Source organism: Anopheles coluzzii, chromosome 3 (genome assembly GCF_943734685.1).
Source record: "Anopheles coluzzii chromosome 3, AcolN3, whole genome shotgun sequence".
Lineage (NCBI taxonomy): Eukaryota > Metazoa > Arthropoda > Insecta > Diptera > Culicidae > Anopheles > Anopheles coluzzii.
Genome location: NC_064671.1, coordinates 47,604,628 through 47,630,391, shown reverse-complemented (window position 1 = coordinate 47,630,391; position 25,764 = coordinate 47,604,628). Strand labels below are relative to the sequence as shown.

General features: G+C 44.0%; 5 protein-coding genes and 1 long non-coding RNA gene across 8 annotated transcripts; 1 reads left to right on the top strand and 5 right to left on the bottom strand.

The window, feature by feature from the left end:
• Window positions 1–763: 763 nt before the first annotated feature.
• On the bottom strand, window positions 764–2,569 carry LOC120955295 (uncharacterized). Its single transcript, XM_040376016.2, has 4 exons — window positions 2,468–2,569; window positions 1,698–2,375; window positions 1,402–1,613; window positions 764–1,256 (listed from the first exon to the last, which is right to left on the bottom strand). The coding sequence occupies exons 3-4, from the start codon at window positions 1,463–1,465 to the stop codon at window positions 1,108–1,110; spliced, it is 213 nt and encodes a 70-aa protein (XP_040231950.1). The 5' UTR covers window positions 1,466–1,613; window positions 1,698–2,375; window positions 2,468–2,569; the 3' UTR covers window positions 764–1,107.
• A 27-nt stretch (window positions 2,570–2,596) lies between these two features.
• LOC120958989 (scm-like with four MBT domains protein 1) lies at window positions 2,597–4,446 on the bottom strand. Its single transcript, XM_040382090.2, has 3 exons — window positions 4,023–4,446; window positions 3,070–3,921; window positions 2,597–2,988 (listed from the first exon to the last, which is right to left on the bottom strand). The coding sequence occupies exons 1-3, from the start codon at window positions 4,101–4,103 to the stop codon at window positions 2,833–2,835; spliced, it is 1,089 nt and encodes a 362-aa protein (XP_040238024.2). The 5' UTR covers window positions 4,104–4,446; the 3' UTR covers window positions 2,597–2,832.
• Window positions 4,447–5,177: 731 nt separating this feature from the next.
• On the bottom strand, window positions 5,178–7,887 carry LOC120956518 (ubiquitin carboxyl-terminal hydrolase 35). Its single transcript, XM_040378024.2, has 4 exons — window positions 7,110–7,887; window positions 6,895–7,035; window positions 6,671–6,828; window positions 5,178–6,589 (listed from the first exon to the last, which is right to left on the bottom strand). The coding sequence occupies exons 1-4, from the start codon at window positions 7,656–7,658 to the stop codon at window positions 5,344–5,346; spliced, it is 2,094 nt and encodes a 697-aa protein (XP_040233958.2). The 5' UTR covers window positions 7,659–7,887; the 3' UTR covers window positions 5,178–5,343.
• Window positions 7,888–8,240: 353 nt separating this feature from the next.
• On the top strand, window positions 8,241–20,608 carry LOC120956519 (polypeptide N-acetylgalactosaminyltransferase 2). 3 transcript variants are annotated; one of them, XM_040378027.2, is made up of 2 exons: window positions 8,241–8,515; window positions 18,036–20,608. In XM_040378027.2, exon 2 carries the CDS (start codon window positions 18,307–18,309, stop codon window positions 20,143–20,145), a length of 1,839 nt encoding a protein of 612 aa, XP_040233961.2. In that variant the 5' UTR covers window positions 8,241–8,515; window positions 18,036–18,306; the 3' UTR covers window positions 20,146–20,608. The 3 variants fall into 3 exon arrangements, with proteins under 3 accessions (XP_040233961.2, XP_049464366.1, XP_040233959.2); XM_049608409.1 differs by lacking the exon at window positions 8,241–8,515 and adding an exon at window positions 8,995–9,561; XM_040378025.2 differs by lacking the exon at window positions 8,241–8,515 and adding an exon at window positions 9,768–10,312.
• LOC120956521 (uncharacterized) lies at window positions 8,545–9,186 on the bottom strand. Its single transcript, XR_005751858.2, has 2 exons — window positions 9,085–9,186; window positions 8,545–9,000 (listed from the first exon to the last, which is right to left on the bottom strand). It is a non-coding gene; the product is annotated as an uncharacterized LOC120956521 (long non-coding RNA).
• A 292-nt stretch (window positions 20,609–20,900) lies between the features above and the next one.
• On the bottom strand, window positions 20,901–24,261 carry LOC120959419 (probable cytochrome P450 303a1). The gene is made up of 4 exons (XM_040382789.2): window positions 24,169–24,261; window positions 21,659–22,756; window positions 21,435–21,552; window positions 20,901–21,363 (listed from the first exon to the last, which is right to left on the bottom strand). The coding sequence occupies exons 2-4, from the start codon at window positions 22,720–22,722 to the stop codon at window positions 21,043–21,045; spliced, it is 1,503 nt and encodes a 500-aa protein (XP_040238723.1). The 5' UTR covers window positions 22,723–22,756; window positions 24,169–24,261; the 3' UTR covers window positions 20,901–21,042.
• Window positions 24,262–25,764: the final 1,503 nt, after the last annotated feature.

Sequence of the window (25,764 nt, the reverse complement as noted above, 5' to 3'; positions counted from 1 at the left end):
AATGGGGGGGGGGGGGGGGGGGGATAGTGGTATGCATTATTGTGGGAAAACTCTGGTTGGTGTCTATTTGTTTGGTTTGCTTCTTTCATTTTTTTTAAACTGTTTTGAGATTACCTACAGTTGTTCTGTTTGTTTAATATTTCTTTGGTGAAAATCGTCTGTGTTTAATTGTTTTCTTTGTATTTTTAACGTTATGGTTCTCTAGTTTCGTGGACGACGGATGAATCTATTGGTGCTAGACTTATAAAACAGGGTTCAACCGTTGCACAACAGTTTTTTTTGCAAAGGCTCAAAATGTCCATTGTTTTTATGTAATGTGAAACGTGCTTTTTTGTTTATGCGTTCAGTACTTTAACTTGGCTGCGAAACGATTTTATTTAAAAATAAACTATTTGATTTTATTCCAGTTCATGCTTCGCATCCGCCTCCCGTTCGTTTGGCTCCCAGCCTTCCGGTAAAACCGGCCAAATAGTACTTGGTAAATTAGGCTCTGCCTTACGGTAAAACAGTAAAACGCGTATAAATTTACGTTTTGTAACAATTGCGGGTGCGCTTGCTTTATGACCGCGTGCCAAAAACTAAGTAAGTAAATAAATCCTCTTCAGGTGCTTCTATGCAGTCATCTCGCGACAAAAGGATTTTACACATACACACACTACTCATTGTGTGGAGTTTGAGCTCAACGAATAAATCGATCGTTTTGCTGTTGTTTAAGTATATAAATGTATACATATATGGTTTTTAAAAAGTGTTTGGCATTAGGTTTCGTTTGATTTAATCACACCCACTGAAGGGTGGCGCTTTTTAGCTACGGGTGTTTTTTTTTTGTTTTGCCTGTTTTTCTTTAAATTTGTTGTCCTTATACTTATGACTTTATTTAAGTGCTTCCGTAAAGAGGCATTCTTTTTTAATTAGTTTGGTCCATTAGTGGTGGTAGAGAATTGCTATGTGGTTTTGGTTATGCTTTTTTTCTCTCATCCTTTTGTCTAAGCTACGTTGCTGGTTTTTGGTATTGATGAACGGTGTTGCTGCTGCTCTCTACATCTCTTCATACTGCGGGGGGATCTTATCGGGGACTGGCACACGGCACATACCGTTGCCTACTTTTCACGCTTGTATGTAGCGCTGCCGTCGCTTTTGACACTTTTCGTATGCAAGATAAATCAATGCTAACGTGATTAGGATGGCGATGGTGACCGCCATCCCGATGCTAATCCATATGATTTCCTCATTTATCCCGCCATGGTAGGACCGCCCTGGATGCGTTTAGCAATGTTGAGCGCATTGAGCAAACCAACGTGTGTAGGAGGGGAAAGGAAGATACATTTGAGAAGAAAGAAAATGGTATTTAGCATTTTGCAGAAACAGAACAGGCCAAGCAATCACAAAGTAAAGCATCACCTCCAGTCCGGTAGTTTGAAGAGTACCCGATGTTCCCCGTACCAGCCACTCTCCCGACGGCCATTTTGATTGTTTACTTTTTCCGCAAAATCCTTTAGCAAGCAGTGGCGTTGTTAGTGCGTTAGTGCAGCAGACGGTAAGGCTGGGTGGTGGGCTTTCCGGATGAGATGCAGTTCTGCTCGGGATGCAAGCTCTGATGCGTTCACGGTATTCTGACACCATTTTTTTTTTGGGATAACATATAAGAATGAATAAATAATGCAGACTCAAAACGCCTCATACTGTGTATCACTCACGGTAGAAAGTGGCAAACCAGTACCATTAAAGAAACACCTCAATTGTTATTTGGCCCATTGCGTGTGCTGCTATCGCGATAGTTTGGCACATGGATATTTCGTCCCATATTTGTGTTCGCCTTCGATTCACTCAAATTAAGTATCAACAGTTACGTTAATGAAATACGATTCTTACAGCACAGTATACCGCAAATGGCAGAATAAGTATAAACGGTTGGTAATAGTTAAATCTTAGCAAAAGCTAAAAATGACGTATATCGGAAAATCGTTCCATGTAACTGACTACGCACAAGATGTGTGTGGGTTTGTTTTTTTGCTACATTAAATTCGGTTAATAACGATAGCCAACATGGGAGAGGTACCTGCGCAGAATCTTTCGCCTGGAGGTTGTAGGTTGTAAAGATATGTTCACATCCCAATCCAAGAGAGACACAATCCTGGCAAGGAGAGAATGCTTCCGGAGAGCATCCTGATATCATGTAAGCATGAATGTTATCTTCCCGTACGGGCATTTTCATTAATTCACGGCGACTAGGAACGTTTGAAATCAACGAAAATAACTGTTAGCTTTTCTGTTGCTGCTATACACATTCCAAGGTCCCTTTGCTATCCCATCCTTTAGCTATGAATTTTGGTTTGATTCTGTGCTGCTGGTGTCATAGATCTGTTCTCGTTTACCTGCCATTGGAGTTTATTCGTATGTTTTAAGCAAATTATATCAGATTTTGTACTAGTGCATACGAGAAATAAAATACCTTGGAAATAGTTACCTTAACATCAATTGTTGCAAAATTATTTGTTATTCCTATATTTTATCAGCAAATAAACTGTGTACTCACCTTCCCGCTCAACAACAAATAGTCATCTTGAAGTGTGTAACATAGATGAGAACAGCATGCTTCGATCATTACTTTTTGTGTTTATTGTTCCTTATTATCAAAACGCAGTTCCCAAACAAATGAGCACAGGCCTGGCTACGGATCTCGTAGTTGCAATTCTACGTTGTTTGCTGGATAAACAATACATCTCTACTTTACGCTCAAACTGTACCAAACATTATAATTTCTAGAGCAGATGATACGCTTTACACGATACGTAGATGATCAGCGAGCGACAGCACATCCACAACGTTGCTTCAAATCCATGTAAGCCGCACATCGACTATGTCTCTGTCTCCGTTCTGCAGGGCTACGATCCGTTGATACAGCTCCATTGCCGGACCGAGTTTCAGACCGAACCGAGACAGTACATCGGTTTTACGCATCAAAAGCAACGAAGGGCCATCGATTTCCTGCAATACGTAAACGGGCACAGATGTTGGGTTTAGTATCGCATTGCCTTTCTAATCAGCCGCTGCTGCAAGGCGTCTTACCTGTTCTTGAAAGATATCACCCCATGCCTTACAATGTTTGCTAAAGAAGCGGCAAACGTCGTCGCAGGTCCAGTAACGTATTTCTTTCCTAGACTCATCGGTACCTTCTTCGTCGTCATCGCTTTGGCCACCTTTTGTCGCTGGGCCTGCGGAAGTGCGTTTGTGCAGCTCGCTCGTCTGCCCGTCGTCACTGTCCGTGCTAAGCTCGTGTTTAATTGGAACCGACAGCCTTTCATCTGTCAATGCAGTATTCACATTCCCCACATGGCCACCGAGTTCCATCTCGCTGAATCCGGCGAAATCATGCTGCTGCTTATTGTCTTCTTCATCCAAGTCCTCTTCTTCCTGCGCGTCGTGAATATCATCATCTTCTTCCTCTTCTTCCGTAGTTCCGCGGCCACTGCGTGGTTTGTTGGTACGCTTTTCCGCTTGCACCTGCTGTTTGGTGGTGGTGGTGGCGCTGACCGTTTTGCTTTCTGTCTTATTTACAAGACACGCAGAACAGGTCCAGGCTGTTGTGGGTGTTTTGCGAGGCATTCGGCCCGGACCACTTCGTCCACATTTCTGACATGCACGGTACGACGAGGTCGATGCCGTGCCACGCTGCCCAGCGGCTGGTATCGCTGCCGCTGCTGCTGTTGCTGCTGGTGCTGCTGCTACTGTTGCTGGTGGTGTTGTGGTTGGCATCTGATTATGATTGCTCGAACCATCGGTGGGCGAAGGCGATGAGGGCGTTGCTGTACGGTTTGATTCCGATTTGGGTGTTCCCGTTGCAGCAACATCGTTTTCGCCGCGACGGTTGCGCTTCCGCGGCACATGATGATCCGAAGGATCGAACACTACTTTCGCTTTCTGTTCAAGGGAAGTTAATTAAAATGGATACATTAAATGTGCGTTTACTACTACAATACGATAAAAGCAACAAAAAAAACTGTTGTTTTGCCTAACATTACCTTGGTGCGCGATCCAACGCGAGCTGTTATGCGATCACTGCTGCTATCATGATCCACAGCAACTTGCGACGATTTGCCCATCGTTTTGCTACTGGTGGATGTTTTCGCTCTTTTTACTCGTTTTAAATTTATCACAACCCTAAATGTTACAGAGAACCGGATTCAACGTGCACCCACGTCACGTTGACCTCAAGACTGCGGTATGATGTGCAGTGCAGGAGCAAAAACACTTTTCACAACAACTTCAGCGAAAGCATCGGATGCATCCGTTTGTCACGATTACGATCTGCTGCCCGACGACTGTGCCAATATCCTAATGCTCCAATATTACACTGCAAACTATTAATCTATGCTGCTGGTAGATGTGCTCCCAAGAATATACCAATTTCAAAATGATACCATTTTGACAGCTGCGCCAAGAAGGAGAACGTAATTGTTGTTTCTGTTTTGGTACGGAGTAGGCCGAACTGACAGGATTGCTAGCCAACAGTATCCGTCGTCAAGTGAGCGAATTTTGGATTCCAACAGTATTTTCATCAAAGTTTTACTCATTTTGTTGGTAAAATGAGCAATGAATAAATGTTATTTTACCACAGTCTCGCTTTGTGAATCTCGCCCATACTAAAAAATGCCATAATTATCTTGCCTATAAAACTACAACGTTATTGAAAAGCATCAGCATTTAACAATAAATGCACCACTATAAAAGTAATCTAACATATCAGTATCAGGAAAATCTATTACCTTTGCATAGATTACAGGAAAAATGAATCGTAATTTTACATTTTGCCATCGTTGATTTTCTGCGCACATTTTCAAGAAAGATTATCTCAAATATTTCTACATTTTACTTAAGGGCTCTACTCAATGTGCTGTGTAATACATTTTCGGAAATCTTCGGCAAATTCTACACGAATCTTTTAGACCAGTGCTGTCCAACCTTATATCTTATCTAGATATATCTGTGAAAAATTAAATCTTAATTGTGGAATTCAATTGAGAATGCACAATATGAAAAGTAATAAGCCTATCTTTTTCAAAAATAAATTCCTCCGCGGACTTGTGGTCTGCGGATCACAGGTTGGAGAGCACTGGTTTTAGACCAACGAAGTTTCGGAATGGAGCTACAATGAATAAACACACACACAACACCGATTCAACACCGTTTCAAAGTTTTTTTTAATTGAGTAACGACTGCTAATGATCCATCGCATGTTCCATGTCAGCCATTATAATTGTCAAATAATAGGAAATAATGGAAGGTGTAAGAGCATGGACCAAAGATCGTACATCTTCGCAAAACGCAACGCTGTTAGGGCTTTTAAAAGATAAAATTATTCGACGACTGGAGCCATTTGCTGCCGCACGAGCTTGGTGGAGGATCGTCGTAATCGTCTGACTGGCGTCGATTGCCTCCACTTCCGCCGAATGATAGCAGCGGTAGCTTGGAGGCTTTTTTGTCCCGTTGCTCCTGCACTTCCCGGTGGTACAGGAGATTGTCATCGCGCACAAACTCCTGCAGCCGAATGGGCAATTCGTTCAGTGCCGGAAAGCTTTCGTTCATTCCACCGCTGATTTCGCCATACGATGATCCGATCGGTTGGTCCGCACTGCTTGCGGCGGCTTCCGTGGCTTCCGACGCGTTGTTCGTGACCAGTTGGTAGAACAAAATGTACGGAGTGTTGGGGCTCGGTATGTTTTGCAGCTCGCTGGTGGTGCATTCCGTTACATAGTTGTCGTTAAACTTGAACCACGTTCCCGTACCATCCTGTGCGTAAGTGTAATAGTGGCCCGAGTCCATGCTTGTACCGTAGTGCACTACAACCGCGTAGTTGCGGTAGTGCAGCTGGCGACAGTGGCCTGCCTCATCCGTGATGGTAAGCGAAATGTCCTCGTTGTGCAGAATTTTGTTCATCAGCTTCGCCCGCAAGTTGCGGCTCTGGTCGTACCGGAAGTGCTTGATCGTCAGAATAAGGTTTTGAGGCGGTACGGCAACGGTCACGGAACGTTCGCAATCGCGCAGCTGCCGGCAGCGATCGCAGAAGTACTGGTTCTCGCCCACCAGCTTCTCGGAAGAGCAGAAATAGTCGAGCAGTTTCTGTACAGAATGCGTACCATCGCCGGCGGCCGACAGATCACTATCCTCCGGAAAGGACAAATCGAGCGAACGGAACGTCTCGGTAGTGTGGTTCGTGCTGTTGCAAACCGTACACAAACAGCCAACGGACAGCTGTCCTTCGAAGGTTTTCTGCACCAGCGTTTTGGTGCTGTTGGTGGCAATTGTTCCGCTGCCGTTCGGTGAAATCAGCGCCGAAGTGTTATGCTGCTGAGTAACATTGCCATTTAAAATCTTTTTCTCCTGCTCATGCAATCGATCTAACAAATAGCTTAGAAACTCGGAGGAATCCTGCTGATAGCCTGGCGCGAAACCGGGTGGCCTAGTCGAGGCGAGTACCGCACGCGGGGTCAATTCAGGCCGTCGCGAATGAATCAAAAGAGCCAGCAGCTGTTGAATTTCGGAGAATGGCGGTGCGTCGATTTGCTTCAGCAAAACTTCCGTGCAAAATCTAAAAAATAATAAAATAAAGTAAAATACATACATCGTACGACATATGGGAAGGTTTCTTGATAGAAATGGGTTTACTGACTGTTTGGTCATCGCCAAAGCTTGCACTACGCTGTTCATGTAGCAAGTATTACCCAAATTAACCAATCCTACACGGGCATTCGAACGGGTCAAACTATTGTCAGCGTCCAAAGCGTTATCGTAACGCTCGGTGCAGGAGTAGCTTAAACGACTATTATCCTGCGAAATTAGTCAACATTCGATTAATCGCGAAGCTCTCATTTTCAAATAGCAGGCGGTGTTTACCAGTTGCAAGTCTCCGCAAGCTTCCAAACAATTGATCACTGGCCCGACCTGCTGCTGATAGAGCGGAAGCTGCATCACTTCCTTGCATTGCTTCAGCTTATCCTTCCGCACACTTAAAATGCAATTGGTTCGGCCCTTCGCCTGCAAGAGATCCCCATTAGAGACACATGCATGCGAATGAGTGTTTAACATCACACACGATGCTACCAACTTACCATCAACCCTTCCACCATTTGTACGATCCAAACGTTCAAATTTGGTGCAAAATTTATCTTACACAGCCAGTCAATGAAAACGGTGAGAATTTTTCTGATATGTTCGTCGATCATGTTCTTGGAAAGAATCCACGCAACGCCCTGTTGGGGATCCATGAGCGCCAGCATGATCGTGGCAAACGGCGAGGGGAGTTTTTTCACCGACAGTGCATCGGCCGTGTACATCTTTTCGAGGCAATCCTTCACCAGTTCGCGGAACGCCTTCCGCTCAATCAGCTGCTGGAATTGCTTGGTAATTTTGTCGGCTAGCGAACGAAGGCTGCGAATTTCTTGCTTGGTCGTCGCATCGATTTGATCGCCCACGAGCAGGACCACGATGTATTCGCAAATTTTCTGATATTCGACCTCGGTGAGAAAGTTTGCATCACCATTGTTGACGCTTTGGAGCAGCAATTGCTCAAGCAGCACACGCAAGGCAGTAGCTGAACTACTGCCACCATTCCCAGAGCTTTGGAACGACGAATCGGTTGTGTTTTGGTTGATAGCCATCCGAATATGCGTCACCGTTCCGGAATACGAAAATTACGGAGCAATAATAGGGATAGCTGCGAATGCGATCCACCACACCAAAGTATGCCACCAAATAAAACTAATCAATTTACTGCTTCTGCTGCGACCTTCCTCTTTGTATGGGTATAATAATCACTGTTGTGTATTCAGAAGAAAAGTAGATTTTGCTGTGTTTTTTTCTTCTCTCTTCCTACTTTGTCATGCGAAAATTGCATTCGAAATGTCAAGCGGGTCGTACACTGTCAAAATGTGCAAACAGGAGGTTGGTCCAGTGCGTGACTTTGACGACCACATAAACTGTCGGATTTTGTTAGGGTTTTTTTGTTTGGGAACTGATGATGAACACCGTAATAAATATTGGACAAAATTACGATCCGGACAGGGACATTATGTATTTTCATTTATACATTGCTTCGATTCAGGGAATGTTTTGTCCGGACAACTTTTCTGACAACAAAACACAAATCTGTTTCTGATCAGCAAGTAGAATTCGTTTGTCGGAGGATTCTTGACAAACTCCCCAAATGATCCTACCTTCGCAAATGGTGAATTTAGCCGTACCCTAATTTTAAACAGAAGTTTGTATACAATGCACTTTGCCGAGTTTTGCACAAGCGCGAGATAAAAGTGAAAGTAAAAATTTGTGGAGCAAAACAGAGCGCGCCCGCTCTGTGCGCTAGATTCATTACCATGCTGTGCTGGCCAACTGCTACCGCCCCGGATGTTGGCCGTCCGGTTCGGTGCTGCTCAACAATGGTGACGGAAAAATAGTCAGATACAATCGGTGGTGGTGGCAGCTTTTGAAGCATCGTGGTACGCCCGTTCGAATGGATGCGGTAGGTAGAGATTTGAACGGAAAAGAAGGTTAATTTAAATGCATACGTTTAGTGGGTGAATATGTCACATTTTAATTGGAAATGCACGTAACGGAAAAGACCACAAACAACGGTGCGGTTCTGTCGATTGCTGTGCTCGGAGTGCAAGGGGTAGCACAATCAGGAGAGCGAGAGAATGGAAGAGGCAGACGTAAGAGTATTCAGTGTATTCATGATATCGATTCTTCCGGACGCAAGCGTAGTAGGACGAACAATTTCGGACGGCCGGTGGATCAGTTGTAATGTAGTCGGGGTGGGTTTTTCAACCCCTGTGTGAAACGCTGTACGTTTCTCGGTGAACGAAGTCCAATTTGCAGATGCAAAAATAATCAAATCGAATGTAATGACAAACGGTGGATCTCTTCGTGAGTGTGGCCAAACAGCACAACTGAACCAGTGTGGGTTGGATGTGGGGGCCTGTCCGCAGAAAATCTGGCGAATGTAAGCTGAAGTGAAATATTGTTGAAGCTTTTGGTTTTTGGAGTGGAAAATGTGCGTGTTACATGCAGGCGAATAGGAGTGGAACCTACCAGTTGTGTTGGACCATTCGCGGGTGGCGATGGACTACGTTCTCGCCATTACCCCGTTCATCAACCAGTTTGAATCACGAAATTTGCTTACCGAGCGATTGAGCATCAGTGCCACCACTATCGTGCTGGGCCCGTAAAGGCAAGAAAAGGGACCTGCTTATTATTGCTGCACCCTCCGCTGGTCGTCGTACCCCGTGTTTTCGCAAAAAGCGAGCGAGCGAACGGCGGCTGCTGTTTGTTTCTTTCGTTGGTTTCTTTTTGTTCTCTCTCTCTCATTACCTTTTCTCATTGCGCCTACTCGCGCGCGGTTTGCGTTCGTTACTGTGGAAGGGTGCGCGCGGTGCAGTGCATCCATTCGCATCCATCTATGCACAGAGGACTTGGTGGCTAGAGATGCGTTAGTCAGAGCGTGTGCACAAATTTGCACAACAGTGTGTATGCTGCCCGTGTAGCGAGAAAGCAGGAACGAAGAAACAGGTAAGCATGAACAGTCAAGTTGGCACAGCAAAAACGTTGTTTACGTGCTCGGGCTCATGGAGGGGTAAATGGTGTGCAGTGGATGCATCCGCGAAGAATCTTGAAAAGAGGGAAATATATATGTATATATTTATTTATTTAGTTTGCTTCCTTCCGCCTGGGCCTGGGCCGGTGTGAAAAAAGTGATTCACTTTAGTTTCATTTTCCCCCATTATATTTTGCGCTGTCTGTACGGCGGTTCGTTTTTCCTCTCCGTGTCTGCGCGCAGCCAGCCGAAGATTACGAAGTGGAACGTAAAACAATAGCCATCGATGATGTAGTTATCTCCTCCCCCTCCCCCCTCCTTAATGCAATAGATACTTACCGCACGGTACATGCCACAAACCATTGAATGTGACCGCGGTGAGATTATGCCGTTGTTGCGTACGAGGAACGGAGAAAAAGATAAACAACAGAGCGAAAAGAGTGGAAAGCTGTGTGCGACTCGAGGTGAAAAGAGATGGAATGAGCGAATGGGATTACGCGAGAGGATTCAATTCCGCATCCAGAAGATGCGAGCGCATGCAGTACCGCAAACAGTAGACAACAGTGAAGGCCACGAACAACAGCAGCATCCATCAGCTGCATCAGCGAGAGAAAAGGGTAGCCGTCGCGAGACGTGATGTTCAGCAGCGATCGTCAATTCGGATGAATACAATTACATCGTGTCATACACTCGTAGTAAGCGACGGTTCTGAGCCTCCTTTGCGCGGTAAGATAGTTTTCCACGGTTTGTTTATGCATTTACCAGCTGATCAGTGCTGATCTTGCATACAGCGCATCCTGGACGAATTGTGAACGTAAGCGTGGTGATGAAGAAGCGTGCATTAAGAAAAAATAGAAACGATGTGTGGTACAACTTAGAGTTATCTTTTTAGATACACAAATAATAGTTTGTTTTTTTAAGTGTAAAAGTGTATTTATATCTTGTTCATGTCCTGAAGGATCGTGCATTCGGGATAGCTATACTGCATTTTGTTCATGTGCATTGAACTTTGTTGTGTGAAATGAATTACTGATAGAGTTCAACAACATCGTTCAAATGTGATGATTCGAAATATACTTTAACTGTGAAAAATGTGTATAACCAATGCGGACTGGACGTTAGTAACAAATTTAAAAAAATTGTTCACATTAGCGATTTGAATTAGGTTTGTGATCGGTTGTAATAGCTTATCCTACAAAAAACTAATACATATTGTACGCTTCCTCTTAAGCCATTTTGAATTTATTTATTCGAACACGCGTTTTGGCGAAGTATAGCGGTGACTCGTGCCTTACTAATTTACATGCAAAATTGACCGACTATCAAATTAAAAATAGCAGAAAAATGAAAGTTGCTGCAACGGAAAGCTGAACCCGTAAGGCCAAAAGATATCGGTCGGTTACACAAACCGAGGGAAATTAACCTACCTAGCACCATAGTTGGGGTATCCGGATTCTCACGATTATCCAACGATCTTCACATTGGATAACACAGCTTCACCGTTTCGACAATGTGCTAAGACGCTCCGCCGAGTGCCCGGTGAAAGGCTAAGGAATGGGTTACCTTATAACACCGGCACCGTTTGCTCCGTTTGCTGGAAATTCAATTGAACGCAGAAGATGGGTTTTCTTCGGCTTGAAGTGCATACCATTTGGTGAAAATGAAAGGCTAATCCCATCAACTATGTGCGGTGCATGATCATGAACATTGAAGTACGAAATGTGCTCTTACCGCAAGGGAAGTGAAAGTAGTATTGCAAGTATTTTGGTTAGGTTGTTTAGTTTTAGTTTCGCCGTCTTCGAGATTAAACTAGTAAGCATGTGTGTCGTCTGATTTTAGGGAGTGTGTACATTCTATTATGATATCGCAATCTAATATGCTAATCTATTCACAAAAAATGAGATTAGTACTCTCTTTACAAATATCATTATTATTATTATCTGACCAAGGTTGAACTATTTCCAGCCATCCTTTTAAATACAACTCACAAATATATTTTATTTTCTTAAAGGGGTTTCAATTATGCTGATCTTTTTTAATTATTCTTTCTACGATCAGAATGAACGGAGACCTTGTTTCGAAATTATATGTGACTGTCGGCTCTTTTCATAAAGTAATCACCTTGACTTCTCTAATGCATCTCTTTCGTCGCACAAATAAGGGTACCTGAGGCATAGCGTGGCTTCCACCATATTGAGCACATTGATTGAGCAGCAAGGGCATGAAACGATCTGTTTCTCAACTGTGCTGGAATGGTAATGCTCCAGCAATTCTTCAGATTTGCTTTTGTATGGTTCGTGGTTTTATGAACAACCATTGATTAAATGTACCACGTATGAGTTGATATTTTCCACGTGCAGAGAAGAAACACGGTTTCATTAATGTAGCTCTGTGTTTAAAGTTATAAGATTACATTATTTTGCATGGTTTTTTATGTTTTTTTTCTATGAATGTATATTTGCTGTAGATTGTATATTTGTTTTAATATAACTTCAATTTAAAACCATTAATTTTTCAGTTGATTTATATGTAAGCTTTTAATTTTTCGTATAACTTATTTATCAGTATCGAATTTGGTTATCTAATTAGCTATGCATTAAAAGCTAACCCAATGTTACGAGATCATTAATTATCCAATTAACAAACAGTTTTTGGGCAATAAAACTGCCAATTTCATAAATGCCACTATGTTCAATATGTTGTTGTAGCTATAAAGATGACCCAAACCACAGCAAATGTTTAATTTCAACCCTTAGCTTTTATCTACTTTTCCATTAGGCGTCAAAATTGCTCAAGGTCTTTTATTTGTTCCATTCCTTTCCCAATAATGTCCATATATTTTGCACCTTTGGAGCCCCTCTCACCGAATATGTTGAAAATACATGCCATGGTCCCCCATGGCATAATGTCATGGTTCGCTATTTCGGATCGTACCGAGCAACGTGTCTTTACTTTTGATGTCCCTTTTACTTATCCAAAATTTTGTCATTTATATACGGAAAGTGTAGAATGATGCGTACTGCTATCATAATTTGTATATTTTAAAGAAGAATTGCAAATCGATTTGTGTAATTTAGTCAAAGAACATGTTAAAATAAGCGATTGTTATTTTAGAGTTAGGTGATTCTTTTTTTCTTTCTTTGGACTTAGTTCGATTTCGCTGATACTGTAACAGTTGTCTTTATCCTTTTTATAATAATTAGAATAAATAAAATTGTAGTAAAACGTACGATATTTTTTAAATCGCCAAACCAAAACAAATTGTCCCCCGTGTATAGCGCCATCTATTTGGCGATAGCGCAAGTGAGGTCTAAATGAAATTAAAAAATCGTTCCCCTAGTCGCAAAATTGAAGTTTTCGGACGTCGTGTGGACGTCGTGTGGACGTCCACCCGACGTCCACACGACGTCCGGTTTAAGAGGTTACTCGACCAAGCGAACTTTTTTAGACGGGTTTTATGGCAAAAATTGTGGCGGATTTCCCAGGGTTGTTGTAACGAATAGCAGCCACAAAAAAAAAATTTTATGGATGGCAAGAAAAAAAAATCTTGCCCTTCCCCTTACTCCTTCGGTCGGTAGTTGCGATCACACCAGCTGTTCATATGCCCCAGCCGCAAAATCGGGTTTTCGCCGCGATTTTCGACCAAGCGAAAATAAAAATTATGCCATTTGTATGGGGCGAACACACACACACACGAATTATAGTTGTTGATTATGGGTGGGAAGATTATGGTTATGACTTCTGTTTCACTCTCGCTCACAGGCGATGATGTTCCGTCGCTTTCTCACCAAGTTATTGGCGCAAATCTGTGGTTGTTGCTGCTCTTTCTCGCACGTGAGGGAGTTTTCTTTGTCCTTGTTTTTCCCGTGCGTGACATTGGCTGCGAATCCTCTTGATGCGTTAAAGGAAGTTAAGTTAATTAAAGGGTAAATTGTTAGATTCAATGGATCTGGCACACCAAATGATGTACCAATTCGTGCACGTTTATGTGCCACACTGCACCTAAAGCGTTTTGTGACTAACACAACCACAAACACAGTATTATGATGTTTGTAGATTTGGGACATATTTTGGTAAACTTTTTATGCGGTCGAGCAACAATTAAATGCCGCATGTTGTATACCCTTTAAACCAAACGGCAATCTGCTGCAATCTTTTCATCGTCACTCTGGTGCTCTCTTCGACCAGCGCCTGACTCATTGAACGCATGCTGTGATGAGACCGGTTGCTACGAGACCGGACGAGATCGATTCTTATCCGGACCATTCTCCAGATAGCAAGAACCGACTATCCGATATCGTGATTTGAGTAAGGTTAAGAAGTCGTTTCAACCCTGTCTACAGCATAGTTCGTTACGTCAAAGAAGAAGAAGAAAATTTGTACGGGAGGCTATGAGCTTGCAATGCTGCACGCGGCCTCGGTACGTGGGGGATGGCGAAATAACCTGTACAACAAAGAGAGCAGGGAGATGGCAGGGAGCTGTGGGGTCTTATCGGCCACGGGCTGCAATCGTCCAAGTGGTTCCATTAAGCGCTAGTATGTGGTCAGTGAGTGCGCTAAGTAGTTCGGCAAGCGCCAATCCGACCCGTGAGTGCAACGAGTCGACAGAAGTTCGAGTCGACACGAATGAACTGGATCATTTACGGATGGTTTCGACAAAGAAGGATTACGAAGGATCCTTTCCTCGGGACCTCACTCGGCCGCTTAGTTTGGTTTGGCCTCTGGTTAATCCGCCCCTGCCCGCACCTCACTATTGTTTGCCTTAAGGCTTACGGCAAATACAGTTTACATTTGTTATTCTAAACTATGCTAGCATTATTGAACAGCAATACCAAAGAAAAGGAATGGGAAGAAAAGAAGGGGATAGGGAGTAAATAAATGGGTAGCTAACAAGAGCGCAAGGAAGCGGAGGAGCAGGAAGGGTGATAGTCGAAGAGGTGAGATGAGAAGATGAAAGCGGGAATTGCGTGTAATAGCGTTCACTGTTCCGAAGCGACGATGGGTTCTAAACAAAGGGGGAGGAGAACGAAGCGAACTCCCATACAGAAACGGGGAGGACACACAGAAAGGGAGCAACATGCATTTTTTGTAAGTCGAAGAAGGAAGAACTTCTGTATTGTCCACATTGTCCACATCAATCTTATTAGCTGCGGATCGTACAAAGCTTCTTCATCTTTTTCTTATTTGACACAGTATCCATTGCTTTTCTGTCTGCCTCAGCCACTCCTTTCTTCTTATTGGCGCAACGACCTACGCGGTCATGCCGGATAGTTATCCGTTGCTACGATAGACAGTCCATACGAGGCTTGAACTCATGGCGAGCATGTTGCTAAGTCGTACGAGTTGACGTGACCTGTTACTAATTAGTTTACCCATAGCGAGATAGGCAATCCTGGGTCACTAGGATCAAACGGGGCTTGAACGCAGGACGGTCGTGTTGTTGTGTTGTGTTCGGATAGCACGACAACGAGGGGCAACCAAGCCATCCATAAATCTAGCCAAGCCATCCATAAAATGCGGGGACGCGTGGTGCAGCTTTGCGCGAGAAAGGACCGGCTGCATCACCGTCATTTGAGGCTCAGCCAATCCCCGAGCGCAGCCGCAGCGCTATCGACTATGCATGCAGCATACACGCCACTTACGCATCCTGCGTCAATCGCCAGGACAGCGTCTAGCCCGTCACACAACTTTCTATGCCATCCTCCAGGCAGCGACATGGCCGCGCAGCACCATCCGCAACGATGATGCGTCTCCAAAAAAGGCGAGAGAAGGAGCAAGTCAGGCAAAGCGAGCGATGCGTGCGTCAGCCAAGCCGGGGCGGGTCGCTCCTCGCTTACAGCATCGAGCGAGAGGCGGGGGAGACGTTCCTTTTTCTCTTCCGAACAGTAGACCTCGGTAATTAGAATTAAAAGGTTAAACCATGGTGGGTAAATCCTAACCTTCAATCCGGTGGGAGGGAGAGAGGAAGGGAGGGAAGGATGGGAGAAGATTGGAGGGTTTGTACATTATTAAAGAAAAAATAATGGAAAGACAATATGTGTTCAATGATATCCCTCATTTTAATATTTGACCTTCCGTTGACTGTAACTAAGCATTGGCTGGCTTAACATGAGCGGGCTAGTGCATTGAATGATCTTTTGTTTGATTTTTTTTTTTGCATAGGTGCAACTAACTGCACTAACAAATAACATAAAACCAGTACCAAGCATGGATTCATTCGATCCGGAAAATAGCTCGAACGGTAAATCGATTCCATCCACACGACAACTAGCGCGTTGATCAAATCCAGATTCGAACGACGGCGCTCTAGCCAACGCGCAATGCATCAGCAGCCAAAAAAACGGGAAGGAAAAAAAACAATAACCCCAAGTCAAGCGCGCTCACACAAGGTCAAGCATTCGCCAATAACTGCTGGGATAATGAAGGAGGTGGGGAAGTGACGACACTGAAAACGTATATGATCTGGTAGAACGGATAAAGAAGACAGCAGATAAGCGATATCACTCCCACCACTATCATATGAACAGCTGGTGTGATCGCAACTACCGACCGAAGGAGTAAGGGGGAGGGCAAGATTTTTTTTCTTGCCATCCATAAAATTTATTTTTGGTGGCTGCTATTCGATACAACAACCCTGGGAAATCCGCCACAATTTTTGCCATAAAACCCGTCTAAAAAAGTTCGCTTGGTCGAGTAACCTCTTAAACCGGACGTCGTGTGGACGTCGGGTGGACGACGTCCACACGACGTCCGAAATCTTCAATTTTGCGACTAGGGTAGTTGGCTCGGCGTTTAGTTTACAGCGGACGGCACTGGCTGCGATCTGGCATGTTTGAATACATTGAAACCGTATTCCTTTTTGAAGCTATTTGCCATGCATATTGAATATGTTTTCCATGAAATTGTTTAAAATAGTTTTGATGTCAAAATGATGCAATAACAATATCGATATGAAATATTAGTAAAATTTATTTCTAAATAATGTTGTCATGTGTTCATATCCCATACTAACCGAACTTCTTCCGTTACGCAGGACTGACTAATATTATTGTGAGTAAACCATCAATTCAGTTATTGTTAATTTTAATGCTTTAGTGGCAAGTCTAGACCAGTGGCCGATAAAGTATGCCTCGGAAGACGCAGGTGACACATTGTTGCCCTTCTCCGGCGCTACAACCGCTTTGTAGTCTTGGCTTGCCTCAGGAGTGTCCGAAGCCGCTCGCGGTGTAGTTTTACCATGGCTATGCTATCATATGCGGCCTTGAAGTCAATGAAGAGATTGTATGCGTTGTGTCTGTATTCTCCAAGATCTGCCTCATAGTGAAGATCTGGTCAGTGGTTGCTTTTGAGACTTTGTCATAGTTTATGATAGAAGTATAGTTTGATACTTTGATAGTTCAGCTCTCTTCGACGTGAGGGACATCCTTCAGGATCGTAAGATCAGGGAGAATATTTTATAGGCGATATTCAACACCGTAATACTCCTATAGTTATTGCAGTTCAACCTGTCTCCCTTCTTGTATATGGGGCCGAGATTCCAATCACAAGGCATCGATTCGCTATCCCATGCCTCAGTAACAATTTGATGAATCTCGTCTTCTAGTCGGGCACCTCCATTTTTGACCAGTTCAGCTACGATGCCGTCAGTTCCAGGTGCCTTGTTATTTTTCAGCTGACAGATAGCTTTTCGGGTTTCATCGATGCTAGGAGGCAATAACACAACGCCCTCTGACTCAAGGACCTCTGATTGGTTACTAACCAGATCTTCATCCTTATTACGACAACATGTTACCTTAAGCCCGCGTTACAGCTCGAGTGAAATTGAACGTAAAATTTTAGGGTTATATATAGCAGATTAATATTAAATTATAATCAGAATATGGCTTATCATTCACCAAAAGAAAGGATATTTAATTCCCCAACTATTTAGACTGTAAAACATCTTGAATTAATAAATTAAATTTATTTCTTTGCGATTCCCTTACTTAGTTCACGGTGAAAAAATAATGGTCAGCGGAGAATCACAAGGAAATGCATTTAATTCATTATTTTAATGTTTTACAGTCTAATTTTTTTTAATTTTTTGGCTATAAAGTTTGCGCGTCCTCTGTTTAAGACTGATCACGGTTATAGCCCCATGTAAGATGAAGAAGATTTTGTAGAAGTTTGTTATTTAATGGAGATTAATAAATAATAAGGGGTGTTGTGTTTGTCGTTATTTCAGTTAAAACATCACAACATTGAAAAATTGTTAGAATTGTTAGCTACATTTTATTTTATTATATCATATTTTTAATAATATACTAAACGGGCGCATATTAACTGAAGGTTGAATTGTTTGATAATTTGCGTTTATGAAACCATGGTTTGTTAGATATGTACTGAATTATATGTTGATTAATGGCAACAATTGTACTAATATATACATTTTTGCGTTTTCTCTTTCCAGTGATTAAGAGATAAATCAACTCCTCAGAGGATATCATCAAATGTTGCTCTTTTCTCCAAACTTTGGCTAAGCCATCCAAAGGGGAAATGAAACACAAAAGTATTATCAGTGAAAAATGCCATTAAACTTGGTATTAGTTGAGATCATTGTGAAGAGCGACTACGATAAGCTGCTAAAGTGACGTAACCCCGTTGGATGAAATCGTCCCGCGCCAATCGATGAGCTCGATTGTCCTGCATTCGAAGCAGCTGAATCATACAACGCTTACGCTATGAGACGAAATGTGAAAGTGTTCGGACTCGTTTCCATCACCTGGATTGTGGTGGTGATCTACTATTTCCAGGGCGACTACTATCACAATGACGGGAATCGTGCGCTGCGTTTGCGCAGCAGTAAAATGAAGCACTCCGCCTCGGAACACTATATTGGTGGAGGTAGCGAGGCACTAACGAATCGCGACGACGAACATCAAAGCGTGTTGAAGAGTGCGGCAGAAAGTAATGCTGCCATCGTCGGCAGCAGTAGCAGCAGCACCAGTATCAGCAACGGCCACAACCTTCATAGCAGCAATAGCAATAGCATCTTTAGCTACAATGCACCACCCATGACCTGGGACTATTTTGATGAGGCCAGCTACATACAGAAGGGCGGTCTGCAACGGGGTGAAGATCCGTACTTAAGGAACCGTTTCAATCAGCAGGCGAGCGATGGGCTGAAGAGCAACCGCGAGCTGCCGGACACTCGCAATGCCATGTGCCGCCGTTCAAGCTGGTCGGATCTCAGTACCATCGCGCACCTGCCAGCGACCAGTGTGATCATTACGTTCCACAACGAAGCTCGCAGCACATTGCTACGAACGGTGGTCAGTGTGCTCAATCGCTCGCCCGAAAGACTGATCCACGAGATAATTCTTGTGGATGACTATTCCGACTTTCCCGAGGATGGGCAGGAGTTGGCCAAGATTCAGAAGGTGCGCTTGATAAGAAATAGCAAACGCGAGGGATTGGTACGATCACGGGTTACAGGGGCTGCCGCCGCTACGGCTAAGGTGCTCACCTTCCTCGACAGCCACTGTGAGTGTAATGTGAACTGGCTCGAACCGCTGCTGGCACGTGTAGCGGAAGATCCAACACGTGTCGTGTGCCCGGTGATCGATGTGATCAGCATGGATACGTTCCAGTATATAGGCGCTTCGGCCGATCTGCGCGGCGGCTTTGATTGGAATTTGGTGTTCAAGTGGGAGTATCTGAGCAATGCCGAACGTAAAGCGAGACAGCGCGATCCTACGGCCCCAATACGCACGCCCATGATAGCGGGTGGACTGTTCGTGATCGATAAGGCGTACTTCGAGCGTCTCGGCACCTACGACACGCAGATGGACATCTGGGGCGGTGAAAATCTAGAAATCAGCTTCCGCGTTTGGCAGTGTGGCGGCTCGCTGGAAATCATACCCTGCAGCCGGGTGGGGCACGTGTTCCGCAAGCGCCATCCCTACACGTTCCCCGGTGGGGGGAGTGGCAACATTTTTGCCAAAAACACTCGCCGCGCAGCAGAAGTGTGGATGGACGAGTACAAGAAGTACTACTACGCGGCCGTTCCGCTCGCTACTAACATTCCGTTCGGTGACATCGACGATCGATTGCAGCTGCGAAAGGAACTGCAATGTAAGCCATTCCGATGGTATCTGGAACACGTGTATCCGCAGCTAGGCATACCGGAACGCCGCAACAATGGCAGCATCCGGCAAGGCGTGTACTGTCTGGACAGCCTGGGCAATGTGGCCGGTGCGGTGGTCGGACTGTACAGCTGTCACGGCAACGGTGGCAATCAGAACTGGATACTTAATAGGAAAGGGGAGCTCAAGCATCTCGATCTCTGCCTAACGCTGGTTAAGTTCACGATCAGCGCACGGTACAACAGCGTGCTGATGAAGTACTGTGACGATTCGGAGAACCAGCAGTGGCACCTGAAGGACGGGGGACTGATACAGCACAGAAAGATTAATGTATGTTTAGATTCGCGACACATGAAGGAAAGGGGCATCACCGCGGAACGGTGCAACTCCGCACTCGAATCACAGCACTGGAAGGTTGTTACGGAGGTGCAATAAATCGCCCGCCACGGGGGGTGGGGACGAAGAGGGGTTTCTTACTTCAGTCAGTGGGATGTAGTCCATGTTCTTTGTTGTTATATACATACATTCTATTCAAAACCAATTCAATCTCCTGATATGCAGATATTAGATAGTACGAAAGCGTAGCATTGTGACACTATAGAGTTTAAGAGAAGATAAGGTGTGAAGCGTGGATCGATTCAATCTTTTGCATCAAACGTAGATGTATATGCATTTGCAGATAAAAAATAAAAACACCACCACCACCACCCTCCCCCTTACACCATCACATACACCAACATCAACACAAAATAAGTTAAGAAAATCGAAATGAATTCTCGCTGTAACGACGCAACTGCAACCCTTTTTATTGTATTTCCAGTTTTTTTGTTACAAAACAAAGGATAACAGCTAAGGAACGATCAGTAAAACATTCAGGAATAGTTTTGTCCTGTATGAAACACGTTAAAACACTTGAGTTTTATTTTACTATGTAAACAGATGACATTCCACAGAAACAAAAGCAAAATACTACGAGACGAGAAAAAAAAGAAAAAGAAAGGATACCAAATCTTGTCATTTTTTATTATTTATCATTATTGGCCAAACCATCATTATTATGGTTTGGAATCGGTATTTGACTACATTTTTGAGCTATCAATTTAAATGATATTTTTTACATAATATTTTCGAATGTATTACAGCCATTCACCCATCCCGGGCCAACCGACAAACAGCGAAAGATCACGGGAAACATATTTAAGTGTGTTGCTTTAATTGTTTAAAAACTCGCCACGGACTTAACGGAATTAAAACATTTGTTTGCGTCAACCGATTGAAACAGACTTATAGAACAAATTAATATCGACACGATATTTTGCAATCCAACAACCATTAGTGCCTGGCCCGTATGGCGACATGATATTTCCGAACGCTAGGCGTTGCACCGTCAATCGGAATGTCCGACGGTATGGGTGCTCCATCCGGCAACAAGAGATCAAACGACTGCAGCGTTGTGGTCAGGAACAGGAAAAGGTTACTTTTCGCCATCAGCTCACCCATGCACCGGTGTTTGCCGACTCCGAACGGGTGGTACTGGGCCGGTATGTGTATTTTTCCGTCCTTGAGGAAACGCTCGGGGTTGAATTGGGTCGGATTTTCCCACAGGTTCTCGTCGAGCATCATACCGCGGAACATGCCCACAAGCATGGTGTCCTGGTTGTGAAAGCGAGCAAAGTTAAATCCAGCGGAATCTAGTAGGCCAAGTGTGCGCCGCACAAGCTTACCTTGGGAATGTGGTAACCACACAGAGTAGTGTCTTTGAGTGCTCGATGTGGAATACCAAACGTATTCGACATGAACAGTCTAAGTCCTTCGAGTGTTGTAGCTTCACTGTACGGCATGCTGTTGGCGGTGAAACGGAAAAGTGATTGTTGGTGAGTGTTAATTACACATATTAAAAAAAAAAAACATTAAAACCGTTTTTTATCGCTCTACATCTGTAACGTACCTTGCACGGTCCTCTAAAGTTGGTAGCCGATTGCGACCAATGACGTCATCGATTTCTTCCTGAATTCGCCGCATCACCTTCGGATTGCGCACAATGTACAGAAAGGAAAAGTCGAGCGTTTTGGTGGTTGTTTCCGAGCCGGCAATGAACATATCCAAACAAACGGCCAGCAGCTGCTCGCGGGAGAAACTGTCCGACGGTGCATTATTGTTTTGCAGCGTGTGTAGGTACACATCCATCAGATCGCGCGGTTCGTCGTCTGGGTTGAAGTTTTTCTGATGCCGCTCCACCTCGGCACCGATGAACTTGTGCATGCACTCGTGTATCTCCACAAACTGCCGGTAGCCCGAAAGCCTGGGCGCCACAAATCTAAGGTAAGGGAAGTGGCTAAAAAGCGCTCCCATCATGTCAATGTTGGTGAACAGCTCGTGCAGTAGCGCTTGCAGATATCTTAGGTCGTCGTTATCCTTACTGTAGCGAACTCCCGCCATCATCAGCCAGAGCGTGTTCAGGACGTAGACGGAAAAGGCACCCTGCATCTGCACCGTCGCCTTACCCTGGCCTTTCGCGATCAGCTCCTCAAAGTCCTTGCGTATGTGAGCCGCTTCGTTCTGAATGATTTCCGTCATGCCCTTGCGCGCAAACCCAAACTCTTTCAGATGGCGCACAATGAAACGGCGCTGCTCCTGCCAAAACTGTTCGTCCGTTAGCAGCACACCGCGCCGTAGACCCCAGGTGCGCGTTTCGTAGAATATCCCGGTGGGCCGCCCGTCAAAGTCTTCGTTGTTCATCATCTCCTTCAGCGACTCGGCATTGATCGCCATGACCGCTTTATCCTTCCCTATTTTGAAGCCGATCACACCACGGTGGTCGGGATAGTCCTGGGCAATATGCTCGACCGCTTTGCACAGCATACCGGTTTTGTTGCGTGCGTTCATGATCGAGAGAGCGCTCCCGACGATCGGGTACCACTTGGGACCGGGCGGGAAATTGAGGGGCTTCAAGTTATCCAGGTGAAGCCATAACAGCAACAGCACTACGCAAAGTGCCACAAAGTACCACATTGCTGGGTGATCCGGGGGTGTTCCGCTGTTACCACTACGGGGGTGAAAGCAGATAAGAAACAAGCTTTTCATTTCTGATACAGAAAGCATGAGTTGCGGAGCTAGAAAGTACTAGAATATAAAAGTGCATAATGCCCGAAACCGATCGTGGCTCTACTCGATCATTCTTTACTGGGCACATGAGGCAATCGAAAGGGCGTTTTACCGACAGGCCCTTAAAAACATTCACTGAAGCAATAAAAACGAATCGCACACTGCGCACATAGGACGGTTCCACAAGTGCACAAACAACAAACACAGCCTCAATGCTGCAATGCCGTCGGATCGGACCAGCGCGCTCCGAATGCCGGCAAGTAAGTAGTAGCTGCGATGAAGCCGGCTTCATCACGCATGGCAGGCCACATGGTTGGAAATTGAATGCGGCATTACATAAGCATGCACTTGCACATTTGGCCACACATTACTTTTACCCTGGCAAATGCAGATTATGCAAGTTGATAGGTAGAAGCTTAGTCGAAAGCTCAACGATGGAGCTCGATTAAGATGTAAAAAAAAAAGCAAATGCTAAACGAAAATATATAGTAGCGGGGACTTCTTTACACCCGGTGAAGTGTGTAAATACCGGGTCCAATATCGAAACGGGAATGTAAAGAAATCCTTTCTAATAATAAAGGGAAAATCTAAACCATGATGTGTTGAAGGAAAGCTCAACCAAGGTGCGCTAATGAGGTGACACGAAGGAGAGGAATAGCTTGATAGTCTTAGGCCAGGCTTGCTTGTTGCGTCACTTTGGCCTACCTTTTATGTAATGCGGAGATGCTGCAGAAACGGGTTCTGGCAGCTGGTAACCCCCACATGACTATGGCTGGAATGCAACGATACACTGCGCCACTGCAAAAGTGTGCATCCACTGTCAGTGCAACGGGAATTCCGTTGTACGGTCTACAGATTTACCGACATCAATAGTAATCACATCATGATTTAAGAACAATGGTGAGGAAAATTGTTCCCTGAACGATTTTTGTTTTCAAATTAAGCGACTTAAACTACTTCCGAACAGATAATGAGGTTTCTGGTAAAACCATCTTTACTGTTTACTGAAAAGTAATGTTACATTGAAACAACGTATGAACATTCCAAATTTTGGCTGTATTTTCCCGGATTTCCTTTGCCTATGCCAGTGATCTCATTGTGGAAACATTGAAATTGGGCCTGGGAAATTATTAAACTTAACATTAATTCCCCAAAAGTGGGGCACAATTCCACTTGCCGAATGCACTTAATTTACACACAATGCTCTTTGCGTTGACGGGAATCTGTGTTTTGTATCTCACAATTGAATAAAAAAACAAAAAACGTTCACCAACGGCACATATCAACTAACAAACAACACTCGAGATCAAAGTATCCTGCTATCAGGACCAACACGTATAAATTAACAATCACCTGTTTAATCCTGCACTGGTGCGTGCCTTCGAGCTGGCAGAATTGGACTCATTCTGCAGCGGCGCGCAGTGGTCAGTAATATAGCATTTTCCCCACTTACCAAACGATTTTCAAATACATCGGTGCCGGGAAGGCGCGCTCGTTTGCCCCGCCACTCGAACCCGTGTACTGGCGGGCTTGAACACGTTTCATTCATTCGCTAGCCAACGTTGGTAGTGCTTTCCGGAACAAAGTGGTACAAAGTGCATTGCTGAAAGATTGCCTCTTGTTTGTACTATTCGGTGCATGCGGAATGCAGCACCGACAAAGGTCACTGGCTGTAGGTAATGCACTAAAATAGTGACGCAGAAAGGCTTTCTTGAGGATTGATAGTGTATGATGGCAGTTTACGGCGGTACTCTAACGCTAGTCTGTTTGTCCGTCCGATTGCCGATTGTAGTTCGATCGCATTTATCAGTAGGAAGGAGATTTAACGGTTGATTGTGCTAATTATGTATGCTTTTGGTAGGCATGATCATGTAATGCCAACAAATTCCTTAGCCTTATGGACCTTAGCGTAGGTATTCTCATCCGAAAGTTCCTTATGCTTCCTGAGACATGTGAGAAGTTTAATCTAGCGATCGGAGTCTGGTGGAATAATGGCCTCTTTTTTTATAGTGACTTTCAGTTCATTTTGACGTCATTTGCCTCTTCAAAAGAAAGGTGTTGTCCCAGAAGATGCCAGGCAATACGTTGAGCTGTATATTCGTAGCAGTCGGCGTATGGCCGAGAGTTATTTGTGCCCTACAAATGTTGCTGTATTCTTGGTGGGCGGAATGTTTTCCTATACACAGATAGAGAGGCTCACTAAATTGGATAGTACAGCTGGATATAATTTGTGTATTAAGATAACTTATACTGTCCGTTACATTTAAATTGTTCGATCAGTCTTGTCCTTTTTGTGAAAGTTATGTTGTCATTGTTTTTAACAAGTGATTTAATGATTCACTCCATTAAAAATAGGTATTTAAGCATTCATTGGGTATTTTTTTAGTACAAAAAAATCATAAAATCAAGATAATGAAAAATCGAAGGCTTAAAATATTGGATTAGTGGTTACTACAAGTTGACGCCAAATTGCTCTAACATTTAAAATATGGTCCGACTGTACGATTTAGGACTATTTACCATTAGTTCCTTTAGACTCTTTTTCTTATAATATTTTACATGGAACTTGTAATGGCCATGTTTCATTATTTACCTGTCCTTGTGTCATTCATCACTCGTCCTTGTAATCATAGGTGTACCACCTTAAAGCCTGACTTCAAATTAAGATGTTTATAGTACACGTCCGTAAAAATAAACTAAAACAGGTAAAGTTTAATTTTTATGATATTCCGTAAATTATATATAGAGTGGCAAAAACCTTTTCCAGTACAGCTTAATAACTGGGCAAAGAACAAAAAACTACGAAGTTGTAGGATATACCATCAATTTGATGAACTGCTGTGGATTGCCGGACACACGGAGCGAAATTTCTTGCCCCATTAACTTTAATATGGCGATGGAGAAAAATAACACAAACAATTTCTGGTTTAAGAAAAATAACACAAACAA